The 22,191-nt window shown below is 37.0% G+C and overlaps 3 protein-coding genes across 4 annotated transcripts in view; all 3 read left to right on the forward strand.

The window, feature by feature from the left end:
• The window catches only part of LOC110373400 (zinc finger protein 541), a 222,395-nt gene that overhangs the window by 79,652 nt on the left and 120,552 nt on the right, over positions 1 to 22,191 (forward strand). The gene's annotated exons all lie outside the window — the stretch shown is intronic.
• Positions 8,212 to 10,992, forward strand: LOC135116663 (probable serine carboxypeptidase CPVL). Its single transcript, XM_064039932.1, has 8 exons — positions 8,212 to 8,317; positions 8,389 to 8,723; positions 8,836 to 8,951; positions 9,023 to 9,190; positions 9,277 to 9,444; positions 9,882 to 10,141; positions 10,364 to 10,498; positions 10,827 to 10,992. The coding sequence occupies exons 1-8, from the start codon at positions 8,283 to 8,285 to the stop codon at positions 10,948 to 10,950; spliced, it is 1,341 nt and encodes a 446-aa protein (XP_063896002.1). The 5' UTR covers positions 8,212 to 8,282; the 3' UTR covers positions 10,951 to 10,992.
• On the forward strand, positions 12,386 to 15,102 carry LOC110373404 (probable serine carboxypeptidase CPVL). Its single transcript, XM_064039933.1, has 8 exons — positions 12,386 to 12,446; positions 12,518 to 12,852; positions 12,965 to 13,080; positions 13,152 to 13,319; positions 13,393 to 13,560; positions 13,835 to 14,094; positions 14,300 to 14,434; positions 14,932 to 15,102. Exons 1-8 carry the CDS (start codon positions 12,412 to 12,414, stop codon positions 15,053 to 15,055), a joined length of 1,341 nt encoding a protein of 446 aa, XP_063896003.1. The 5' UTR covers positions 12,386 to 12,411; the 3' UTR covers positions 15,056 to 15,102.

Consider the following 22,191-nt stretch of genomic DNA (forward strand, 5'->3'; position numbering starts at 1 on the left):
TAATCGTTTTCCATTTATTAAAAAATATTCATTTAAACTTGTTGATGAACCGATGATGTTTCTACACGTCATACGAGTACTAATGCCTAGAAATATTTATCAAATGGTGGAATAAATTTGGTTCTTTGGTATGATAATTTCAATGGGTTTCTGGATGGCTTGAAACAACTGGACCAGGCAAGAAGCACTGCTGTTAAACTGTTACTGTTGTCTCTTGGAAGCTAGTCACTTATTAGGTCAAAAGCAATGAATATTCTTTAGGTACCTTACCTTGTTACGTAAAGGACACCAGTACAGCAGAATCTCTCTGTTATTCGCCACAGCTACTTATTTGCCAGTGAGAGTAAACTGTGCGCTTCATGCGAGCACGTCATCTACATAAATTGGGCCAACGCGTGACAAGAACGCCATCTTGCGCGTCACGTAGGAACTACATTATGCGGCTACCACAAATCGTACATATTCGACGAATATTCTAGAGTTATGTTCCCAGTGTTTTTCGGTAAGGGTGGCCCAAGTTGTGGATGCGATTGCTATGTTACTCACGTTTGAAATTATAAAGGAGGTTTAACATACCTATCTGTAACTGTGGGTTTTATAGCAAAACTTTGATAACAACAAATAATACGTCAAATCATATTTTACTTGATGCAATTTTCATACATAGAGGGAAGAACTGGGGTTTCCTGAATTGGGTATCTGTAGATCAAGAAGCTGTGGTTAGTTCGAGGACATTCTTAAGTGTATGTGTATGTGGTACTTATGTGCCATTTTTTTAAAGTGTGCTTTGCTCAAATGATTATTTTGATTTTCAAAAATGCAATTGGTAAACGACTTTGTAAAAGTCTTGTTCTAAAAAATCACAAATCCAACAACCTTGTTTGGCCTATCCAATACAAAGGTAGTTAGCGTTACTTAAAGTTATTACTGTATGTAATGAGCCATCCCGGGAATTCGTCTCGCTCTAGTTACTGTTAGTGAGGTTATTGCGACCCCGGGACGCACGCAATCCCGGATTACGGCCAATATTCCAGATTACACATTACATGCACAAATGGACCGGTAGATCGGATCGGCTGTAGCTCAATATGTCACTGTGAACTGTATAATTACTAAACCCTAGTGCAAACATAAGGAAGCTACGTGCCTTTCATTTCTATATGTATATGTAGGTAAATTACATTTGGAACCTAGTATGTGGGACAGTCAACAATGGAAATACCTAAATATAAGACAAAATATACAAATAAAAAAAACTATTGGACAATTTAAAAGTTTCATGCAGGATTTATTTGTCATTTGGTGTGTAATGTGCATAATCTATAGGTAGGTACAATATCGACAAAATATTCTTCATAAACGTATTCGAGATATCTACACCCAAGGGCCCGTCGGCCCGTCGGTACTTACTCATAGACTTCAACAAGCATTACATACATAGGCTCTTAATACTCAAGCCAGAGGTGTTCAAAGCTCTAAAGCTGAGGCCCACAAGCTCTGAAGTTTGGAATACCGTCAGGTAGCAACAGGTCGGAGTAACTCCACCACGCAAACCGCTAAACACCCGCCTAAAGGGATTCTAAGATATTACCTAATAGAACTAAGCTAAGCAAAAATGTAGGTGAACCCTTATTTAACTTTGTATACAACTTAGCTACCTGTCATTTAAAATCTCCACGTCTAAAAACTCAGCTGAAGGGCACATACCAATTCATAATGAAACGAAACTCATTACTGTCCAACTCTCAAAAATATACGCAATAATAAACATGGCGAATATTTCATTAATTCCAACACTAAACGTTTCTCATTTCTGAATTGGTTAAGAACAGGAAGACGTACAAATCCGTCGTTATTTGCTGTCTTGTACAAAGAATTTCATTAGATCTCTCCAGTCTGTAGATCATGTGAAATTAGATAGCTACTTATGAAGCGAACTCCGACATAATTAAAGGACAATGTCCAAATTGGCCCTGTGCAGTAAAGAGTATCAGAATATACGATAATTAATCGCCTATTTTATTATGTAAGTTGCAAATACTCCTGTATCACGGACTAGCTGTATTCCAAAATAAACTTTTAATAGAATTTAACGCGACTAATAAAATTAGATCGCCATCTTCGCCTAATGTCATGTCATGTCGGAAGTCCAATAGGGATGTCCAATCAATTATAATCTATAGATTGAATTATTAATCGATCGATTGTGTTTTCTTTTCTAGTGCTTTCTTTTAAACCTAATAAGAATACTTTATGAATGCAGTCATACTCCAATTTAAATAGGTAGTAAGAATAATATCATACAGTAATCAAAACTTTTTATTTCTATACAATCATTAAAGCAACTTATTCATTTTTTACGACAATTAATACAAAAATAACATTTATTTTTCGGCGTAAAATAAACCATTGTCATAAATACCTACTTGTAATGTTTATATGACAAAGGTGATGTAATAGACAGTTTGAAATAATTTAAGACCACAGTAAATCTTAATCGAAAAAATCGATTATTGGTGTGGTGTTGTACTACATCCCTAGTTTTGCTGTGAACGTCACGTCGTCCGTCATTGATGTTATTAATGTTATATGTCATTTTATTTTTGTACTTCATCCACTTTTTAGAAAAACAACTGCATAGGTACCTATTATCTAGGTAGGTATTAAGATATTACCTACTTTTCAGTTTCTTAAAAATCACTCAAAGCTATGAAAAATCATAGGTAGGTAGGTACCTACATTTAATGGTACGTTCACACGCGCGCGTTCAAATCGACATTCAACGGGCACAGTCACGTTCACGTGCGTGTAAACGGTACGCCCGAGCCCGTGAACGCGCCCGTGCCCGTGAATGCCGCGAATCGGGCGAGTGTCGGTTTTTTGGCGGAATGATCAACGTCGTTCATCATTTTGTTTCTTTTTCCAATAAAAATAAGTTAAGCCAAAGGCTATGACAGCAACAACACCGAGATCCTCGCTTCTCGCCATTCTTGCACTGACTGATACGACGGCGCGCGCGGGCAGCCCGCCGGGCTGCGCGGCGCGCGTGTGAACGTAGCATTATATTCGTTGTTATGGTTAGATTATAACCTCAAAATCTGATACTTTTTTTGAAATATATCTTTTTTGCAGCTAGTCCGCTATAACTACAAGATCTTCTAGGAATCTACTAATGATAGAGAATACAATACATAATTATCCGATGCTCTTGGCTCCAGGGCCAACTATGTATGGACGCAGAGCAATGTCCTTTAGAACAGGTGGGAGCAACAAAATGAATCAAAATTAATCCAGCGCAATTTGACAGCGCTGTCGTCAGCTTCCAGCTTAATTTTCATGTTTAATTAAATAATATTTTGTTTGACACATGAACGGGGCCAAAATAGAAGAAAAAAACCCCTCATTAGCTTTGATGCCGAAATAATTGAGTCGCCCGACTCGATAATGTTTTATGTAGTCTACAAACAAGTCTTAACAAAAGTATTCCATTGACTAAGTATTTTCACAAGCTTTATTTAGGGAAAGTAAAAACGTTTTCTTTTTTTGTACAAAACGAGTAAGTAATTCCGATAACGAGCAACTTATAAAACAACTTAAGGCGTAGTGGTAATAAACATGAAGAAACACACATTGTTAGCAATTTTTGCGCTGACAACTTTTAACACCGACAGTTTGAAGTGTTAAAGCATCGACAAAAAAGTATTAATAAAAAATATCAGAGCTTTATAGCAGTATATCAAAAGTTCTCATCAGAAATTCAAATAACGTCAACGCGACAATAATCCGAATAATCAAATACATCTTATTTTTCGCATTCAGCAGCAAGGCGCGAAGGAAGCGGGAATTCTTGGCACGAGTCCAACCGCGGCCAAATATCACCCCGCTTTTATGACTGCCGAAGGACGAAACTTTGCTTGTTATCCGAGAAATATCACAACATATTTCGAAGCTTTTATAGGGAAAGTTTGGAGGGCCGCACAAGACCAAGTAGGGAATCATTGACCGGCCCTTCGATTGAAAACTTCGGCCGAGTCCATGAAACTGGTGTTATTATGTATTGGGACACATAGCACTCATATTTCGTACCACAATTATTGGGCATGGCGGACAAGTTCGCGGAGGCCGACGTTACTAGGAAAGTTTATGTTTTGCTACTGATAAGCTGTTGCAGCCCACAAAAAGGTTCGAAAACATTTTTTGGACACCCACATAGATTTACCATGACCACGCAGCCTTAAATAAAAGCAATTATAATATAGCTAATCCTCTCCGCTACGGATACGCATTAAAATCGACTCAGCGTTAGCGTTTCTATATGCATAGGTCCTAATTTAAAAACAATAATGGCCTACAAATCCACAAACTCGAAAAACGATTACGCTTCCAAATAAAATTCAAAGTTGCAAACGTAAAATTAAGAGCGTGTACGCTCGGCGCGCGATGTCAACTTTAGGTAATTCAACGCAAAAAACCGCGCAGACTAGCGTCGCGGCTGTGTGCGTGCCTATCATACTTCACGTATAGTCATACAAACCATTTTGATCCTTTCGAGTGAAATTGGTAGAACAAAAAATATATTATTTAGTAAATAGTTAATAGCGGGAAAATAGTGTAAGTCTATGGATGTCTAAAATATAAAAGCATGAAAATAAGTCGTTAATACTTACACTCCTTTGCAAAAAAAATCGGGCACCTATGAAAACCTTGGTTTTGAGGACTTTCTGTATATTACATACAATTTTCAACAGTACTAAATAGTCGACTGATGATTAATGACAATGTTAAGAGTTTCTGTATTTTAACCGATTTCAAAAAAAGAAAGGAGGAGGTTTCAATTAGATTGTTTTGTGATTGTTCCCAATTTGATTGTTCTCGATTTCTCAAAGACGCCTGGACCGATTTGAAAAATTGATTGTTTATATGAATGGTCCAGTCCATCCAGACCGAAAAATTGTGGTCAAATAACAACAATTGCCGGAAAGCCAAATATTGGTGAAGAGCTTGGGTTTACCATTGCAAATAAAGTTTTAAGTTATCTATCCTATATGCTTCAAAAGTTAATCGAGATCAAAAGTCAAAATTTGGGTACATCCAAAATGAAAAAAAAAAATATAGCTCGATTGGTAACAGACATCTGCAATAAGTGATTTCTAGCCTAAGGAGTCCGCCATATTGGATTTAGACTCGCGACACATTTTTTTTCGAGTTATTCATAGCAAGCCCTTTTATTTGATACCCATATCGTAGGAATGCATTAAAACATTTTTTCTCCATCTTGGGTATACCGCCATATTGGATATAGAATCATACATTGTCATTAAAACTGAACATTCAAACAAAATTTCAACTCAATCGATAAAAAAAAATATGCTTCAAAATTGAGCTTTAAATAAAATAGTAATGTATCAAGATTTGTTGGTCGCGGTTGAAATGTACTCTATTCTCGGTATCCACGGCAGAGGTTATTCACCCTACGCGATGTGACGGAGCGACACGTCCTCTCTGTGAAGCCTTGCGGCGGTCTGGTTTGAGTTGACTCGCGTGCAGCGTTTTATAGTAGTTTTTAAATAATTTATAAAAAAATAAAAACGAGAGATTAAATTATAATATAAAGTTTATGTTTTAAAGAAAGAGTTATATTACTATAGTAAATAATTGTTATATTAAATTAAGTAAGATAGATAGGTAAAAAAAGCATTTGAAATTCACAATTTTTCACATTGTTAAAATATTTTTTTCTGAAAGATAGAGACCTAAATCAAAAAATGTTTTCAACTAACTATAGGCATGGGGATTTCGTCTATGAGTAAAAAAATAAATATGATTAGATTTGCCACTGTTTTCACATAAAGTTAAGCTTCGAAATAGACGCTGAACGGGAATTTTATAAAACATCTGTTACGTTATAGGGGTTTTAAGTATTTAAACTACACAAATTGAAATTTATGTTCAATTAACTATATAGACAGTGAAATTACCTTGCGTTATTAAAAAATAACATAGTTAGAGGATAAGTAGTTACTGAGAAACAGTGGTTTGAAAAGTACCATTTTAGGCCAAATGGCGCGCGGTTGACGTACACGCTCTTAAGGCGAAGTCACTTAAAATACGATGGAGTTTAATTACGAGATTTGTCAAATAATAAATAAAGAAAGTTCTGTCTACCCTCTCGTGCTCGGCGTGATTTCAAAGCTGGCTTCAGATACCGCCAGGATTTATTCGCCGAGTTCCCGTTTCCTTTATTTAACTTACCCCTTAAAAGCTTAGCATTGAATTTGTTTCTTTTTTCCTTTACATCTATGATTGAAGTCAAGATTTGGATTTTGACGTTTTATGTTAGCGATTATCGGCTTTTGAGAAACTAATTCCACGGAATTGAATGAGTTCTTACTCAAAGCAAAAGTATAAGAACAGACGAGATTTAAATTAAATGACGAAAAAAAATTGATGCGTTTTTATATCCCTCAAATCTTTAAAGCGTCGTTGTATACCTCGAATATGAGTGTTTGATAAAAAATCGCCATTATAAATCAAGAGCAAGTGTTCCAAAAGTGTAAACTGTCTAAAAGAGCGTCTGTCCCAATTTATCGTGGGGATGATCAGTCTGCAGGATTTGTCGTAGCACTGACAGATCGTTTTTTAATGCTGACGGCATCCCTCGCAATTACTGAACAAATTAGAACAGCCCCTTCCTACAATTTAACACTTTTTCGTTCATTTTAATGAAGACTGTAATGAAGGAGTGACTGAATTACATTGTATATCATCGTTCTACTCGAATAAAATGTTGTCACCTAGATTTTAAGTCTTTTTGTTCTAGGACTTAGTTTATTAAGAAGTTTATAAAAAATGGTAATATTTTTTGAATGCTGTATATGTTAAAGAATATAACTTCTGCAACAAAATGTTTTAAATCGTCTAATCGTACCAATTGATAAAATGTCTTTGGTCCAGTGATCAAAATTAAGGCCTTTGTGAAAGCGGCCATTCTACGACATTAGTGTGCAGTCCAAATTGAACTCTAAGTTCGTCTAAATTCTTGTTGTATGTACAACCGAACATTCGGAACTTTCAGCAGAGCAAACGGGAGTTTCTGGGTATATCAACAAAGACAAAGCCCATTCGGTGGACCGTACAAAGAGGTTGGGGAGCCGTATCGATGTTTGACGATCTTTTTCGTGAATAGCGTAAATATCTTGCTGAAATACTGAGCTTTATTTAGTACAGAGTGACAGAAAAAAAAATAGGGAATAGAGCGTCAGGATGGCATACCTACTAATAAGTGTCGTCATGCCATTTATTGATGAAAATTTCTAAGCTCCAAGATGTTCGGAATAATTTTCTAATCTAATTCTTATATAAATCTAATTCTAATATTTAATTCCTTTAATTTTATTACATCTTCAAATACCGAGCAAACTTAGAGATCTCTCTAAACTAGCAAATAGACTCTGATACTTAACACGACCTAATTCCAAACTCAAAATCAGAATCTACGGTGTAAAATGAAATTGCGGACCGAAAACCAACCAAAAGGTAAGCTTAACTACCTGGGGAGCTGTACCTACAGGTTCCGAAGTGTGAACTGACACTAATTAAGTTAACCGACCGGTAACAGACAGCGGTAGGTAGCTACCGACCTAGATCGGTCTTAGCGAGCCTCGGTCCACGTCAAACCGAATACAATATTCGTTTGCTAAAAATGTGTAGGTAAGTTGAAATGATCTGTGGTGTATAGATAGCTTATAGATAGGCAGTCGTTTTGTTTGGTTTAAAGGTACAATGGCAGAGATATAATTTGTTACCATACTTTTCATACACCTACACATTATTATGTTCCCTGTAGTTGATCAATTGAAATGTTGTGTTATCATGATTGAAGTTCGAACTGACCCGATAGACTGCGTATTGCTAAGCAGGCAACACTAACGATAGCAACTCCTGCCTGGTCCAGTTCAGTTTCAACCCATCCAGGAACAAACTGAAATACGGGGGAATAATATGACATATGAAGATGAAAAGATTCTTGGGATGAATAAGCGTAGCAAAAAACCGAAAAGATGATTTGACACAACAATAACAGAGAAGTGTTAAAATGTAACGTTATAGCAAAGTCGCATTCTTTTGCTACACTTTTTATTTATTGTTATCTTGTTATGCATTCCTACTTGTAATATTTATTAATGTATGAATATTTTGATAAAATAACTTCGCACTTTACCAGTCGTTAAAACATTTACTTAAATAGGTATTGTACCTATTATGACGGCCATTTAGTAATCATGTTCAGGGTTGCATACGTCTTAGGATTCTTTTGGTGGGTGTAACATTTCATTATTTCTCACCTCTCAATTTTTCAAAACTACCAATTATTATTTTTTTATTCAGTGCAACTGTTCTCGGTGCAGTTGTATCACCAATAGACCAGGATGATGGTCCTCTTATACTTACGCCGTACATTGAAAATGGAGAAACTGGGAAAGCCAAAGCGCTATCGGCAGTGGAGGCGAGCTTGTTCGCTGGCGTCAACAGTCACGCCGCGTACATCACTGTCAACAGAACTGCCAAGTGGCACCTGTTCTTCTGGTACTTCCCCGCGGAGGGACTGCCTCTAGAAGATACACCACTTCTCATCTGGCTACAAGGAGGGCCTGGTGGCAGTTCTTTGTTCGGCTTGTTTGAAGAAATAGGACCAATACGAATTGGTGATGACGGTGAAACAGGTGTCTCTTTCTTTCTAAATGACTACATTTGTCAGCACTTACTTGTGTGGAGTATTGGTATAATTATTTTAGAAAATGATTAAACTGATTGTTAAGACGTTATTGCTCTTAGTTGAAAGGATGCCCATCACGTGGGGTTCCAACTACTCGCTTCTGTTCATTGACAACCCCGCGGGCACTGGCTTCAGCTTCAGCGAAGGAGGAGAGTATGCCACTAACGAAGATCAGGTCAGTTGTCAAATCTTACTGAAGGAGCACCGTGAGACATGATATTACGATTCCATGTTCAATGTTTGCAGGTGGGCGAGTGCCTCCTTAACTTTCTCCAGCAGTTTCTGCAAGTTTTCCCTGAACTGAGAAAAGCACCTCTGTTTCTCACGGGGGAATCGTACGCCGGTAAATACATTCCTGCATTTGGGCACTACATACATAACAACAAAAATGAGACAATGCCAATAAACTTGAAGGTATATAAGATATTTGTTGTGTTATACATTCATATGTTTGTGTTTACAATTGGAATTCGAATGAATTTATAAACTCGTGGACGTAGGGTGTTGCTATAGGTGACGGTTGGACTGATCCCATATCATTACTGCATTACGCTGAGTTTGGACTGCAACTAGGATTACTGAGTCCTGAACAAGCCGAAGAAATTCACCAAAAAGAAGAACAAGCTAAAAAGTATTGGAAGGAAGGCAAATATGACAAATACAAAAATGTACGTAGACGTAATGTTTTAAAAGTTTCTTATATTTATACACTGATTTATAGCTCACTATAAAAGCTTCACCAACCAATGTATCATAGAGCTAACTTAACCAGATAATATGACTAATAATTATGTTCCCATTATAATGGGATCACTATATTTTAATCGTTACAGCTACTGAAACCTTAAATAATAAATAATAAAGGTATGAAAATCCTAATTTTGCCAATTTGAAGCCTTTGCCACCCATTTCATATCTTATGCATGGACAAAAGTAGTGTGTTCATGCCTCATGCATGGACAATAGTAGTGTGTTCATACCTCATGCATGGGCAATAGTAGTGTGTACATACATTTTGACTGTCGGCGTCACAAGTAGCTGACTTTAGAGCTACAGTTATTTGACGCGAGCTTTATCTCTGACTAAGAAATTATTTGTTTTTCAGTTGGCTGGTCATGTTTTTGGCAAGTTCCTACATTATTCACATGTCTATGGATACAACTATTTACCAGAAGCATCAAATTCCAAAGAATTGTTCGTTCCTTTTTTGAATAGAGCCGAAGTTCAGAGCGCTCTCCACGTGAAGAAAATGGAATATGTTAATATAAGTTCCATAGTCCATCAGAACTTGAAAAACGATATGTATGATTCTGTCATTCATTGGTTGGAGGAGTTATTGGAAAATTATGGCGTTATGTGTTATAAGTGTGTATTTTTTGAAAGAATTTATTATATTTTAAGTTACTAGTAGGTATGCATAATTAATGTGGTCTGGTAATCTTAAGATGGACTTCCATGAAGATTACCAGACCAGAGATTTTATGATATGTATGTATTTTGATGTTGATCGAGTTAAAGGAATCCATAAAATTTTAGTATCTAATAGATATTTAAGATAAGTAAAGACACGCATAACATGTTCTTTAGTGGGCAACTGGACGTGATCGTAGCGTACGCGCTCTCTGTCCATACACACAGGAGTCTCAAGTGGAGCCATGCACAGCAATACCTCAACAGTTCGAGAGAACCTCTGTTCGATCCTGTAGAGGGCAGAATATATGCGTGAGTCATCTCGGAACATTTTTTTTAATAGTGGTTTTACAGTTGAATCGTAATATTGACTGTAACACTGGCCCTCGGAAAATCCGCGAGCGTCTGTATTCAAGGAACAAATACTTTAGGCAGCGTTACGCTTGCCTATTTTCTAATTGTATAAATCAAAGCCGGTATATGATAGTTGCTTCATAACCATATCTGAATTGTACTTTTAAGATACGATCTCCTAAATTTCATTCAAATTTATTTAGCCATTTTAGACACTTCAGTAAAGATTTAGGCCTGGTTTGATACATTTGATGGCTGAAATAGAGATACTATTGAACTGTTTTAGTTTCACGAAGGAATTCGGCAATTTCTTGGACGTGGTCGTGCGTGGAGCGGGACACATGGTGCCGGCTGACCAGCCGCGAGCTGCCAAGTTACTGATCGACCGGTTCATCAACAAGTTCAAATGAATGTTCTGGATTTTTACTTCAATAAATGGATTTATGAATGAGCACGGGGTTCTGTTTTTTCTTCCTCTTTATTAGAGCTAAAGAATATACAAACTCCCTAGTTCCTGACTGATATTACTTTGCACTCCTTATACACATTTCTTTCTTTTTCGGTGTCACCCGCTTCCGCAGGTGACTACTTCATGCAACCAGAATAAAAGTAGTCTAATTTTATTGAAATTCTGAAGTAATACATTTTTTTTAACATAAAATTGGGAACGTACTCCTAATAAATTGAGAAAGTTAGCTAAAATTATTTAAATCGTTTAATCGTACAAATTGATCGAATGTCTTTGGTCCAGTGATCAAGATTAAGGTGAATAGCGTAAATATCTTGCTGAAATACTGAGCTTTATTTAGTAGAGAGTTGGAGAAAAAAATAGGGAATAGAGCGTCAGCGTGCAATTGTAATATTTAATTCCTTTAATTTTATTACATCTTCAAATACTGAACAAACTTAGAGATCTCTCTAAACTAGTAAATAGACTCTGATAACTAATACGACCTAATTCCAAACTCAAAATCAGAATCTACGGTGTAAAATGAAATTGCGGACCGAAAACCAACCAAAAGGTAAGCTTAACTACCTGGGGAGCTGTACCTACAGGTTCCGAAGTGTGAACTGACACTAATTAAGTTAACCGACCGGTAACAGACAGCGGTAGGTAGCTACCGACCTAGATACAACTGTGCTGCGGTCTTAGCGAGCCTCGGTCCACGTCAAACCGAATACAATATTCGTTTGATAAAAACGTGTAGGTAAGTTGAAATGATTTGTAGTGTGCGATCAGTGTTTATGTCACCGGAAAATAACAAGATCCATAAGTTTATCAATTTACTAGGAAGTTTATAAACTTTCGTAAGATTCTAAACGGGAGATAAATTGTAATATTTTACGTCCACAGTCACGTAACAGACAGGCGTATACAGGAACAATAGCTCTTATAATTTCTTACCAAACTTCATATAGATTATCATTTTCCCTTAAGTTGATCTGTGCCAGTAATTTATCATGATTGAAGTTCTAACTGACTCGGCAAAACCACGTATTGCCTAGCAGGCAACACTGACGACAGTGCTCACCTTCGTGGTCCAAGTTCCAAGCCATCCGGGAACTGTGGTATGAAATATGGTAAGAATAAGGACATACGAAGATGAAGGGATTCTTGGGATAAATAAGCATATCAAAATAACCGAAAAGATGTTTTGACACAATAATAACGGAGAAGTGTTAAAATGTAACGTTATTGCAAAGTCGCATTCTTTTGCTACACTTTTTATTGTTATCTTTTTATGCATACCTTGTACTTGTAATATTTATTAAGGTATGGATATTTTGATAAAATAACTTCACACTTTACCAGTCGTTCAAACATTTACTTAAATAGGTATTGCACCCATTATGACGGCCATTTAGTAATCATGTTCACGGTTGCATACGTCTTAGGATTCTTTTGGTGGGTGTAACATTTCATTATTTCTCACCTCTCAATTTTTCAAAACTACCAATTATTATTTTTTTCTTCAGTGCAACTGTTCTCGGTGCAGTTGTATCACCAATAGACCAGGTTGATGTTCCTCTTATACTTACGCCGTACATTGAAAATGGAGAAACTGAGAAAGCCAAAGCGCTATCGGCAGTAGAGGCGAGCTTGTTCGCTGGCGTCAACAGTCACGCCGCGTACATCACTGTCAACAGAACTGCCAAGTGGCACCTGTTCTTCTGGTACTTCCCCGCGGAGGGACTGCCTCTAGAAGATACACCACTTCTCATCTGGCTAAATGGAGGACCGGGTAGCAGTTCTTTGTTTGGCTTGTTTGAAGAAATAGGACCAATACGAATTGGTGATGACGGTGAAACAGGTGTCTCTTTCTTTCTATATGACTAAATTCGACAACACTTACTAGTGTGGAATATTAGTTCATTTATTTTAGAAAATGATTAAATAGATTGTTAAGACGTTATTGCTCTTAGTTGAAAGGATGCCCATCACGTGGGGTTCCAACTATTCGCTTCTGTTCATTGACAACCCCGCGGGCACTGGCTTCAGCTTCAGCGAAGGAGGAGAGTATGCCACTAACGAAGATCAGGTCAGTTGTCAAGTCTTACTGAAGGAGCACCGTGAGACATGATATTACGATTCCATGTTCAATGTTTGCAGGTGGGCGAGTGCCTCCTTAACTTTCTCCAGCAGTTTCTGCAAGTTTTCCCTGAACTGAGAAAAGCATCCCTGTTTCTCACGGGGGAATCGTACGCCGGTAAATACATTCCTGCATTTGGGCACTACATACATAACAAGAAAAATGAGACAATGCCAATAAACTTGAAGGTATATAAGATGTTTATGTTTGTGTTTACAATTTTATTGGAATTTTAATAAATTTATAAACTCGTGGACGTAGGGTGTTGCTATAGGTGACGGTTGGACTGATCCCATATCATTACTGCATTACGCTGAGTTTGGACTGCAACTAGGATTACTGAGCCCTGAACAAGCCGAAGAAATTCACCAAATCGAAGTACTAGCTAAAAAGTATTGGGAGGAAGGCATATATGACAAATACAAAGCTGTACGTTGACGTAATGTTTCAAACGTTTCTTATTTTTATTCAGTGATTATTGAATTATATATTTTAATCGTTACCGTAAGTGAAATCGAAATAATACATTATATCAAAATCCCAATTTCGCCACTCTGAAGTCGCCCATTTCATACGTCAGGCATGCGCAATAGTGGATACATTAATTTGACTGTTGACGTAGCCAAGCACAAGCAGCCGCCTTCAGAGCGGCAGTTACTTGACGCGAACTGTATCTCTGACTAAGAAATTATTTGTTTTTCAGTTGGCTGACCATGTTTTTGACAAGTTCAGACAATATTCACATGTCTATGATTACAACTATTTACCAGAAGCATCAAATTCAAAAGAATTGTTCGTTCCTTTTTTGAATAAAGCCGAAGTTCAGAGCGCGCTCCACGTGAAGAAAATGCAATATAGACAACAAAGTTTCATAGTCCATGTTAACTTGGAAAACGATATGTATGATTCTGTCATTCATTGGTTGGAGGAGTTATTGGAAAATTATGGCGTTATGTGTTACAGGTGTGTATTTTTTGCAAGCATTTATTATATTTTGTGTTATTAATAGGTATGCATAATTAATCTGGTCTGGTAATCTTAAGGTGGACTTCCATATGAAGATTACCAGACCAGAGATTTTATGATACCTATATATTTTGATGTTAGTCGAGTTAATATAATAGATATTTAAGGCAAGTAAAGATACGCATAATATGTTCTCCTCTAGTGGGCAACTGGACGTGATCGTGGCGTACGCGCTCTCTGTCCATACACACAGGAGTCTCAAGTGGAGCCATGCACAGCAATACCTAAACAGTTCGAGAGAACCACTCTTCGATCCTGTAGAGGACAGAATATATGCGTGAGTCATCTTGTTTTTTTTTTTTAATTGTGGCTTTTCAGTTGAATCGCCTCGGCAAACGTAGTGTAGGACGTCCTCAGGCACGGTGGAGTGATGACTTGCGCAAGACGGTTTTCAGGAGCTGGATACGAGAAGCCGAAAATCGATCTCAGTGACGTGCACTTGGAGAGGCCTATGTCCAGCAGTGGACTGCGATAGGCTGATGATGAGTTGAATCGTAATTTAACTGTAAGACTGGCGGATTTTCCGTTCCCTTTTACTCGAAAGTCCGCCAGTGTAAAAGTCTGTTAGCAAGGAACATACTTTAGGCAGCATTACGCTTGCCTATTTACTATTTCTACAAGCCAAGGCGGGTATGTATGGGCCGCGGGTTGTTCGAAAGAGATACCGCGGCCCTGGTATATAAAAGGCCTATGTCGAAACACGAGGGTTTTTAGTCAGTAAGAGTCTGACACTTCCTCACCGCTGCTAACCCACAGCGTATTGAACTGTTTTAGCTTCACGAAGGAATTCGGCAACTTCTTGGACGTGATCGTGCGTGGGGCGGGACACATGGTGCCGGCTGACCAGCCGCGAGCCGCCAAGTTACTGATCGACCGGTTCATCAACAAGTTCAAATGAATGTTTTTAATTCATATTACTTCAATAAATAGATTCATAAACCGGCACGGGGTTCTGTTTTTTCTTTCTCTCTATGAGCCACAGAACATAGATACTCCTTAGATTGTGACTGATATTACTTAGCACTCTTTATATAAATTCATATTATATATCTAGCTTTCCTTTTCGGTTTCGCTTCTGGAGGAAACTACTTCATGCAACCTGAATAAAATTCTTGAAATTCTGAAAGTAATATTTTTTTAACACAAAATTGAGAAAATTAGCTGAAGTAAGCCTCTATTAGATTTTATGTCTTATTTCATTTTATGTTCTAATTCTATAGCAAAAGCTTTCTTTTACGATACAACACTATTTTTCACCACTATAATATACGTTTAAATATAATGAAATTGTACAAAAAATGCTTCATTGAATTCCTAAAAATAAGTTGGCCTTTGATGTTACAAGAATAGTTGCCTGTTTAACATCCGATAAAACTAGATTTTTACCTGAAATGAATGTCCACAAACAATTTCAAAACAACTAGTTCTTCAGACGTACCGTTTTTTTTTTTCAAAAATAATGACATAAACAGCGTAATAATTGGATCATGTTCCTAATGCTAAAACGTACGCACGCAAATATACGGATGTAATATTTTAATTATGTATATGTGCGTCAAATACGAAACAAAAGCTCACATTTCACCTTGATGCGAGTAACATGACACTGGAAGCATACGAAATGAAGTCAGCCTAACAAACCGAATTGGTGCCAGCGTACGAAAACGCTAAGTGAAATTTTATGCCGTCTCATAAAAATCCACGTGCTAACGCTTGTAGGGACGTGGCCTCGATTAAAGCAAGTATTGCTCTCGACGAGGCATAGCGCGAGGCAGAGGTGCAATAACGTGACTTTTGGTCCTCAAGATGCGCTGTGACGTAGCTGGTTGACGTTATCATATTTTATTGGCATTTTTATTAATAAAGTAATTGTGAACACAGCTTTTTTTATCGCCGGTTTGAGTTAGATTAATATTGGTTAAAATGTTTTTTTTTTTTTTCATTTGCGGATCTTTACCTACTTAAATAATGAAGTAAAATATTTGAACCACTGTGTTACCTTAACATACAAGTTTGCCAAATACATTTACTAGTTCTAATCGATCGTGACTTTCAGTAGTAACCTTAAGCTCAACCTGAAACAATTTCCTCACGGCGAGGCATCAACTTTTAGCTTTCGGCACAAAGTGGGGTTCCGTAGTTGGACGCAGTTCACTAAAACGATGCCAGTTCCGAGCCATTTACCCCACGGCAACGAGCCAGTCTTTTGTTTCTATTATGCTGTATATTTTGAAAGTACCTACAAATAGTGTGAAGTTCACAAAGGCGAGATGATTTAAACACCGTGTTTTATGACAGTAAAGTTTTACCTTTGGTTTGATTTCCGCAAAGTTGTAAGCTAAAGTGTAATATTAAAATTCATTCCTGGACCATTTGGGATTTGTAACTGGAGATGCCTAATTTTCAATTTACTTAACCAACCAACTACAAAGTGCACTGAGCACACGTATACATACGCTTAACCGATTGACCTCTACTACACCGTGCAAACCATAATGATAAACAACACCATTTAAAAGAGCATTTAGTAAAAATGATTTCGTTAATTCCATATCAGCATAAAAATGCATCGAGCATTGTATTTTGTTCAGCAACATTTCCAACATATTGTGTTGCCCGTGAATGTTGGAAAGAATTTCACCTACATGTTGAACACATGCCGATATCAATGCGCCTCGTATCGCTCAATGCTATAACAATTTCATGTATTTGCTACTGAACATTTTTATGCTAGGTTTTGCTGGTAAATACTGGTACTCAGCTGCATTCGGTTAGACTGGAAGCCGACTCCAACATAGTTGATGATTGATCCAGATGATTTGGTTTTAGGTTAGTAACAAGTTTAAACAGCTTTTTCAATATTTTTAAGTTAAGGCAATTTTTAAATAACAGGTGAAATCCTGTACAAAATAAGAACTAAATTTTTCACTTCTATTTTTTCTTCCATCCGGTTCCACGTGGATACAAGAAAAACAAATAAGCTTTTTTCCTGTTGTGCTAAAAATACTAACTAAGTATGACTCAAAAACTTTTCAATCCAACTGTTTAAATGTTTTTACGAACTAGGAGTACAAAACATAACTCTTCTTGTCAGTTGGGAAAATCTTACCCAAATCAAATTGGTAACTTTTTAACACGGTAAAGTTAAACAAATATGAACACGTGCAGAAAACAGTAGGTGTACATAGAACTAAGCAGAAAGATTTCAGAAAAGCTAAGCTTCAGCATATCTTTCTACTTAGACATAATGATGTATTGATGACCGCCCGGGGAATACCCGGCTACAATTTAAACCACCCTCAGTATTAAAACTTCTTAAATGAACGATATACCTGGATATCTCATATGTAGGACTTACACTGGGTTTTATAGCAAGAAATAGTTCATGCAGGTGAAAAATATAAACTCAATTTAAAACTAGAAAGCAATGTGTGAAATTATAAGCAACAAAGATTACTTATTTGAAATTAGATCCTTATTAAATTGAATGTATGAATAAATAATTTATTTCTTACTAATCTCAGATCAGGACAGTTTTATGTTTAGAGTTATGCAATATTTTTTTTTATTGTTTTCAGGTAAGTTCATGCATTCCTGATTGATAGAACATCACAAGTTAATTTACACTCAAGCCTTTCCCTACAACGAATAAGTAAGTATGTATTGTAGAGGTAACTGAAACATTAAGAAATGACTTATCGCAAAGCCATTACGAAAATTGAAATGCACTTTCAAGAAAAATAAAACATTTAATAACATTTAAACCTTCCACTTTAATCTAAAATGTTGAGCAATAAAACAGACGACACGCGACACAATGGGTGGAAACTTTTGAGAGAAATAAACGAATCGTGGAAAATAAACACGACGTGTCAGGAACACACCAAGTTCGAGTGTTTGTTGGTCACACTAGGAACCATTGACAAGAAACACGGCCGCTCAACTAACGCTTCACTTATCAGATAAATGTTTTCTTTTATAACTTGTTTGCTCACGTACTTTTAACGTATTGTTTTTATCGCGGACTACCATTTAGTGGACGTGACATCTTAAAAAAGGCTGTGTAAATTCGAGACTTATTGAACTTTGGCTTAAAATTTCCAATACCTACAGTGAACAATGTTGTGAAATGCGAAATGTTTGGATGTTAATCTTAATCCTCAAAATCTCTATTTATATGTCATCAATCTAATTAGGTACGATCAAGTCATAATTATTTTGGGACGTAATCTGCTCGCTCGTACAACTATTAACACGAGGATGTAATAAATAACTCTTAATTAAACGTTTGATATTTTCCAATGCCCACTAACCAAGATAATAAAATATGAAGACAAGTCATCAACAATTATAATTTATGGTTACCATATTCTGAACAAAAGCCAAGAGTCAATCATAATTTAGAGAATTGCAACAAGGCGTAATTAACAAATGAATAAAGAGCTTTGCAACTCTATTTACAAGGTACAAGTCTTGGTAAACAGGTGCACTTCGTCCCATTTCCATTGTGTGACTGGACAAAAGTGCATCTACACAAAACTGAACAAAAAGCTTTTTAGCGAGCCAAGTAGGTCGCACCTATTGCTATTCATTAATCAGTGCATTTTGTGCAAAGCCGGCCAAACTAAAAGGGCCAAAGGAAGGGGGGTGTATTGTAAAAAGTGTTGGTATAGTATCGCGACCCAGTTACGTCACGAGCAGACGGCTTCGGAGAAAATTATTTCCAATAGCTGGTGGTCCCTTCCGTGTGAATGGCGAGGAAATTTGTCGTCTTTGTCGCGGCTGCGGCTTTCAACTGTCCGGGCCTCTTGGAGGTGACATTCGCTTCTTGTGTACCGACCTCTCGATAGAATGCCGATGCTTATGTCTGTAGTAATTATACGTGTGTTTTGGCATTAGAAATATAAGCATAAGTAAGCTGAAAGTTGAGTGGTCAGGCAGATTTTGTTTGGCAAACGTAAAATCAAGTTGTGTTTTGTACGAATTGTGCATTACGATGAATTACCTGTGTGTAATGGAATGTTTTCAGCTTTTATTAATTCTGTCTGTCATAAGGTCTAGCAAAAAGTTCGTATATGTCTTCTCACAGCGGCCGTAGATTCTTGTTTATACTTTCCATCTTATGTAATAATGCGTGAAAAATCGGTACTCAAGTCACATTTTATGTCAGTTTGTGAGTCATAAAAAGCAGTCCCTCTTGGTAGCAGCACATAAAATACGCGGGTGTGTATGTGGGCCATGTTAATAGTAATATCTTATTATATAAGGAAATATAACTGTGGTCCTAATACATACCTCAGCAACGCATATAACGTAATAACTTTTCGTCATCATTATAAAAAATCGGGTCATAAAAACAGTCGCCATGTTGGCTTTTTATTTAATTTCTAAGTAGAGCTGATGGGCCGTGGAATAAATGCAAATGGCTTCCAAATTGGTTCGGTCATTTAGGCTGTATGTGGTCGTGCATATTATTCATGAAGGTTAATTATCATCCATCTATCAATAAATCGTTGACACAGTTCCATTTGATAAGAGATTTTAGTATATTATAAAAGGATTTTCCAAAAACATTTAACTGTACATATAAAAATGAAAATAGGAAAACATTCTGACGTAGGTAGAAGTCGATCACATAACAATTTCCAACAAGGCCGGTCTAATAGTTAATTCAAAGGCTACTTAGTGAGTGGATTTAAAATGAGGCCAAAATGTTACTTTCAAAGGAGCAAGTTTTCTAAAACGAGGTCTTCCGTTTAAAGGTCAAAGCGGCTCCGTCTAAAACTCAACGACCACGTAACTAACCGTGGCCATTATAACAACACTTTATATTTACTGTAAGGTAGGGACCTTGACTTTGGGAACAAAATGGCTATAAGAATTGCAATTTGGGAAACTGTATTAAAAGTTACTATAGATAGATGATATGTCTAAAAAAACTTACTGGTTAAAAATGTTGTCAATAAATATATGTAGACTTACATCTTTATTAATTATCAGACTTACTACTAAGATAAACTTCTTGTAAATACATATTAGCATCAATCCAAATCCTTGACTGTCAATAACCAACAATGTCAAACAGGTAGGCAAAAAACATTGGAATTATAACCGCAGCCGCAAGTTACCGGCAACAATAAACCATAAACTATTAAAATAGCGACCCTCGGTCCACGGCCTAGACAAGTTTCGTCGTAAATTTAACTCGTCCCATTTCTGTCGAAAACAGCCGGCGAATAATTCCCGATAGGTACCATACACCGATATTCCATCATCTACAGAGAATGAGTCGAGCCTTCTCGACCGAACAAGGATCCCTTTTCAACCCACGGGGCCTTAAAACCAGAACCCGCTTTTCATTTACCTATCTTTGAGTAATTGAAAGGGACATTGATGCTACTTATTCGGCCGGAATTGATAGGAGAATGTATTGAATTGTGACGTATTCAATTCGTATGTTGTTGGTATTAGGACGATTCTTCATATTGTATTCTATTATGGTCGTACTTTTCTAAGCGGCTTTCAATTTCAGCTGCATTACTCGTTTTGTTTTGATCTGCCGCTTTGTGTGTACCTTCACGAAGAACGTTATTATGATAATGGGTGGCGTTTGGTGTAGGTGGATGTACATAATGTGTGTGTGGTCTATATTTAGTTTTTGACGAAAAAATACGTCCTATCACGATCACGATATATCACGATCGCAAACGTCGAAGGGACCTTTATAAGACGGAATTTCGTTACGCTAAAATCGATTCAGTTTCAAGTGAACACGCCATAAGGGCACAACAAACAACTGCACCATTTGCCCATCCGTTGTACCCGCGCCGGATGACACTCAAGATATTACACTACGTGCCGGATATTTTGTAAATGTCCTAGCTAGACTTTCATAGAAAATTGTCTTTACGTGATGATTTCACGGTAATTTAGAATAGTGTCTTCATAGAATATAATACAATATACAAACAATGAAGTCTTGTCTAAAAAGGGTGTAAATCGACATTTCATGAACGTGCGTAAAACTTTCTCGTCGAGTTTAGCCTAGATACGATACCGCCGGCATTCTCACGACATAAAGAATAAACAATCTTGTATCCGTCGTAGGAACCAAATCTCTAAGATTTGCAGCTATCGCGCCTCGGGAGACGTCGAACCTCCTGCCTTATCTGAATTTCTATTGTCAACAACAAAAGTATTGAGACTAGCTCAAACAAACAAACGCATGTGGAGTAAAAACGCGATAAATCTGGCAAATCGCGGTGACGCTCGTCGCGAGTTCGTCACGTCGGCGGCGAGCGTCAACAGAAGCCGCACGCGCCGATATCAGACCAATATTTGTTCAACGCGTATTTGTAAAACTTATTTCTATGAGCGCACACTAGCGCAGCCGTACGGGGCGTCTGTGTCAACATGCAAATTCGCTTTAGTTCGGCGCATCTCTGTTTGAACTGGGGCTTTGGCAAACGGAAACTTTGCCTTTACAATGTATAAAGACGTTTCGGAGCTCGTCTAATGCGGTGTAAAGTTAATTGAATGATACTCCTCTATAACAAAATTAGCTGACTTTAGTTTGGATTTATCTTGATACATCTCTGTCTCAAAGGATGGAGCTAGAGAATTTGTTAATTTATGAAAGTTCACTCGTGGAATGTAGCTCTGAATAAACTGCTCGCTTTAAAGCGCTTTATTAGTTAGCTATTTAATAAAGCGACACCGTGTTTATTAAGTTCACTATCACAGACGCTGACGTAGCTATTACACAGAATTGCTCAAATAATATGTTTTAGATTATCCGACTCCGAATAAATATTTACGATTAATAATTCACGGAGTGTCTACCTTTAAATAAATTCCCTGCCAAATATAAATAAATACAATATTCTGACCTGTCAACCCAACAAATCATATCTTAAATATTATGTCGTCCCTTGAGTTGGAATATAATTTTATTATACCTATAAAAAGGCTGAAATAAACATTCAAATAGATTTAAGGCGGTACTTTTCATCCATTTCGTAGGCAATTGAAAAA

Source organism: Helicoverpa armigera, chromosome 20 (assembly GCF_030705265.1).
Source record: "Helicoverpa armigera isolate CAAS_96S chromosome 20, ASM3070526v1, whole genome shotgun sequence".
NCBI lineage: Eukaryota > Metazoa > Arthropoda > Insecta > Lepidoptera > Noctuidae > Helicoverpa > Helicoverpa armigera.

What these genes read in the sequence shown, in the direction of transcription:
- LOC135116663 (XM_064039932.1), top strand. Translation starts at nt 8,283, where the DNA reads ATGTTCAGGGTTGCATACGTCTTAGGATTCTTTTG. An exon ending in AATATGACAAATACAAAAAT is followed by an intron (nt 9,445 to 9,881) that starts GTACGTAGACGT and finishes TTTGTTTTTCAG; the next exon opens with TTGGCTGGTCATGTTTTTGG. An exon ending in TATGGCGTTATGTGTTATAA is followed by an intron (nt 10,142 to 10,363) that starts GTGTGTATTTTT and finishes CATGTTCTTTAG; the next exon opens with TGGGCAACTGGACGTGATCG.
- LOC110373404 (XM_064039933.1), top strand. Translation starts at nt 12,412, where the DNA reads ATGTTCACGGTTGCATACGTCTTAGGATTCTTTTG. An exon ending in ATGCCACTAACGAAGATCAG is followed by an intron (nt 13,081 to 13,151) that starts GTCAGTTGTCAA and finishes CAATGTTTGCAG; the next exon opens with GTGGGCGAGTGCCTCCTTAA. An exon ending in TATATGACAAATACAAAGCT is followed by an intron (nt 13,561 to 13,834) that starts GTACGTTGACGT and finishes TTTGTTTTTCAG; the next exon opens with TTGGCTGACCATGTTTTTGA.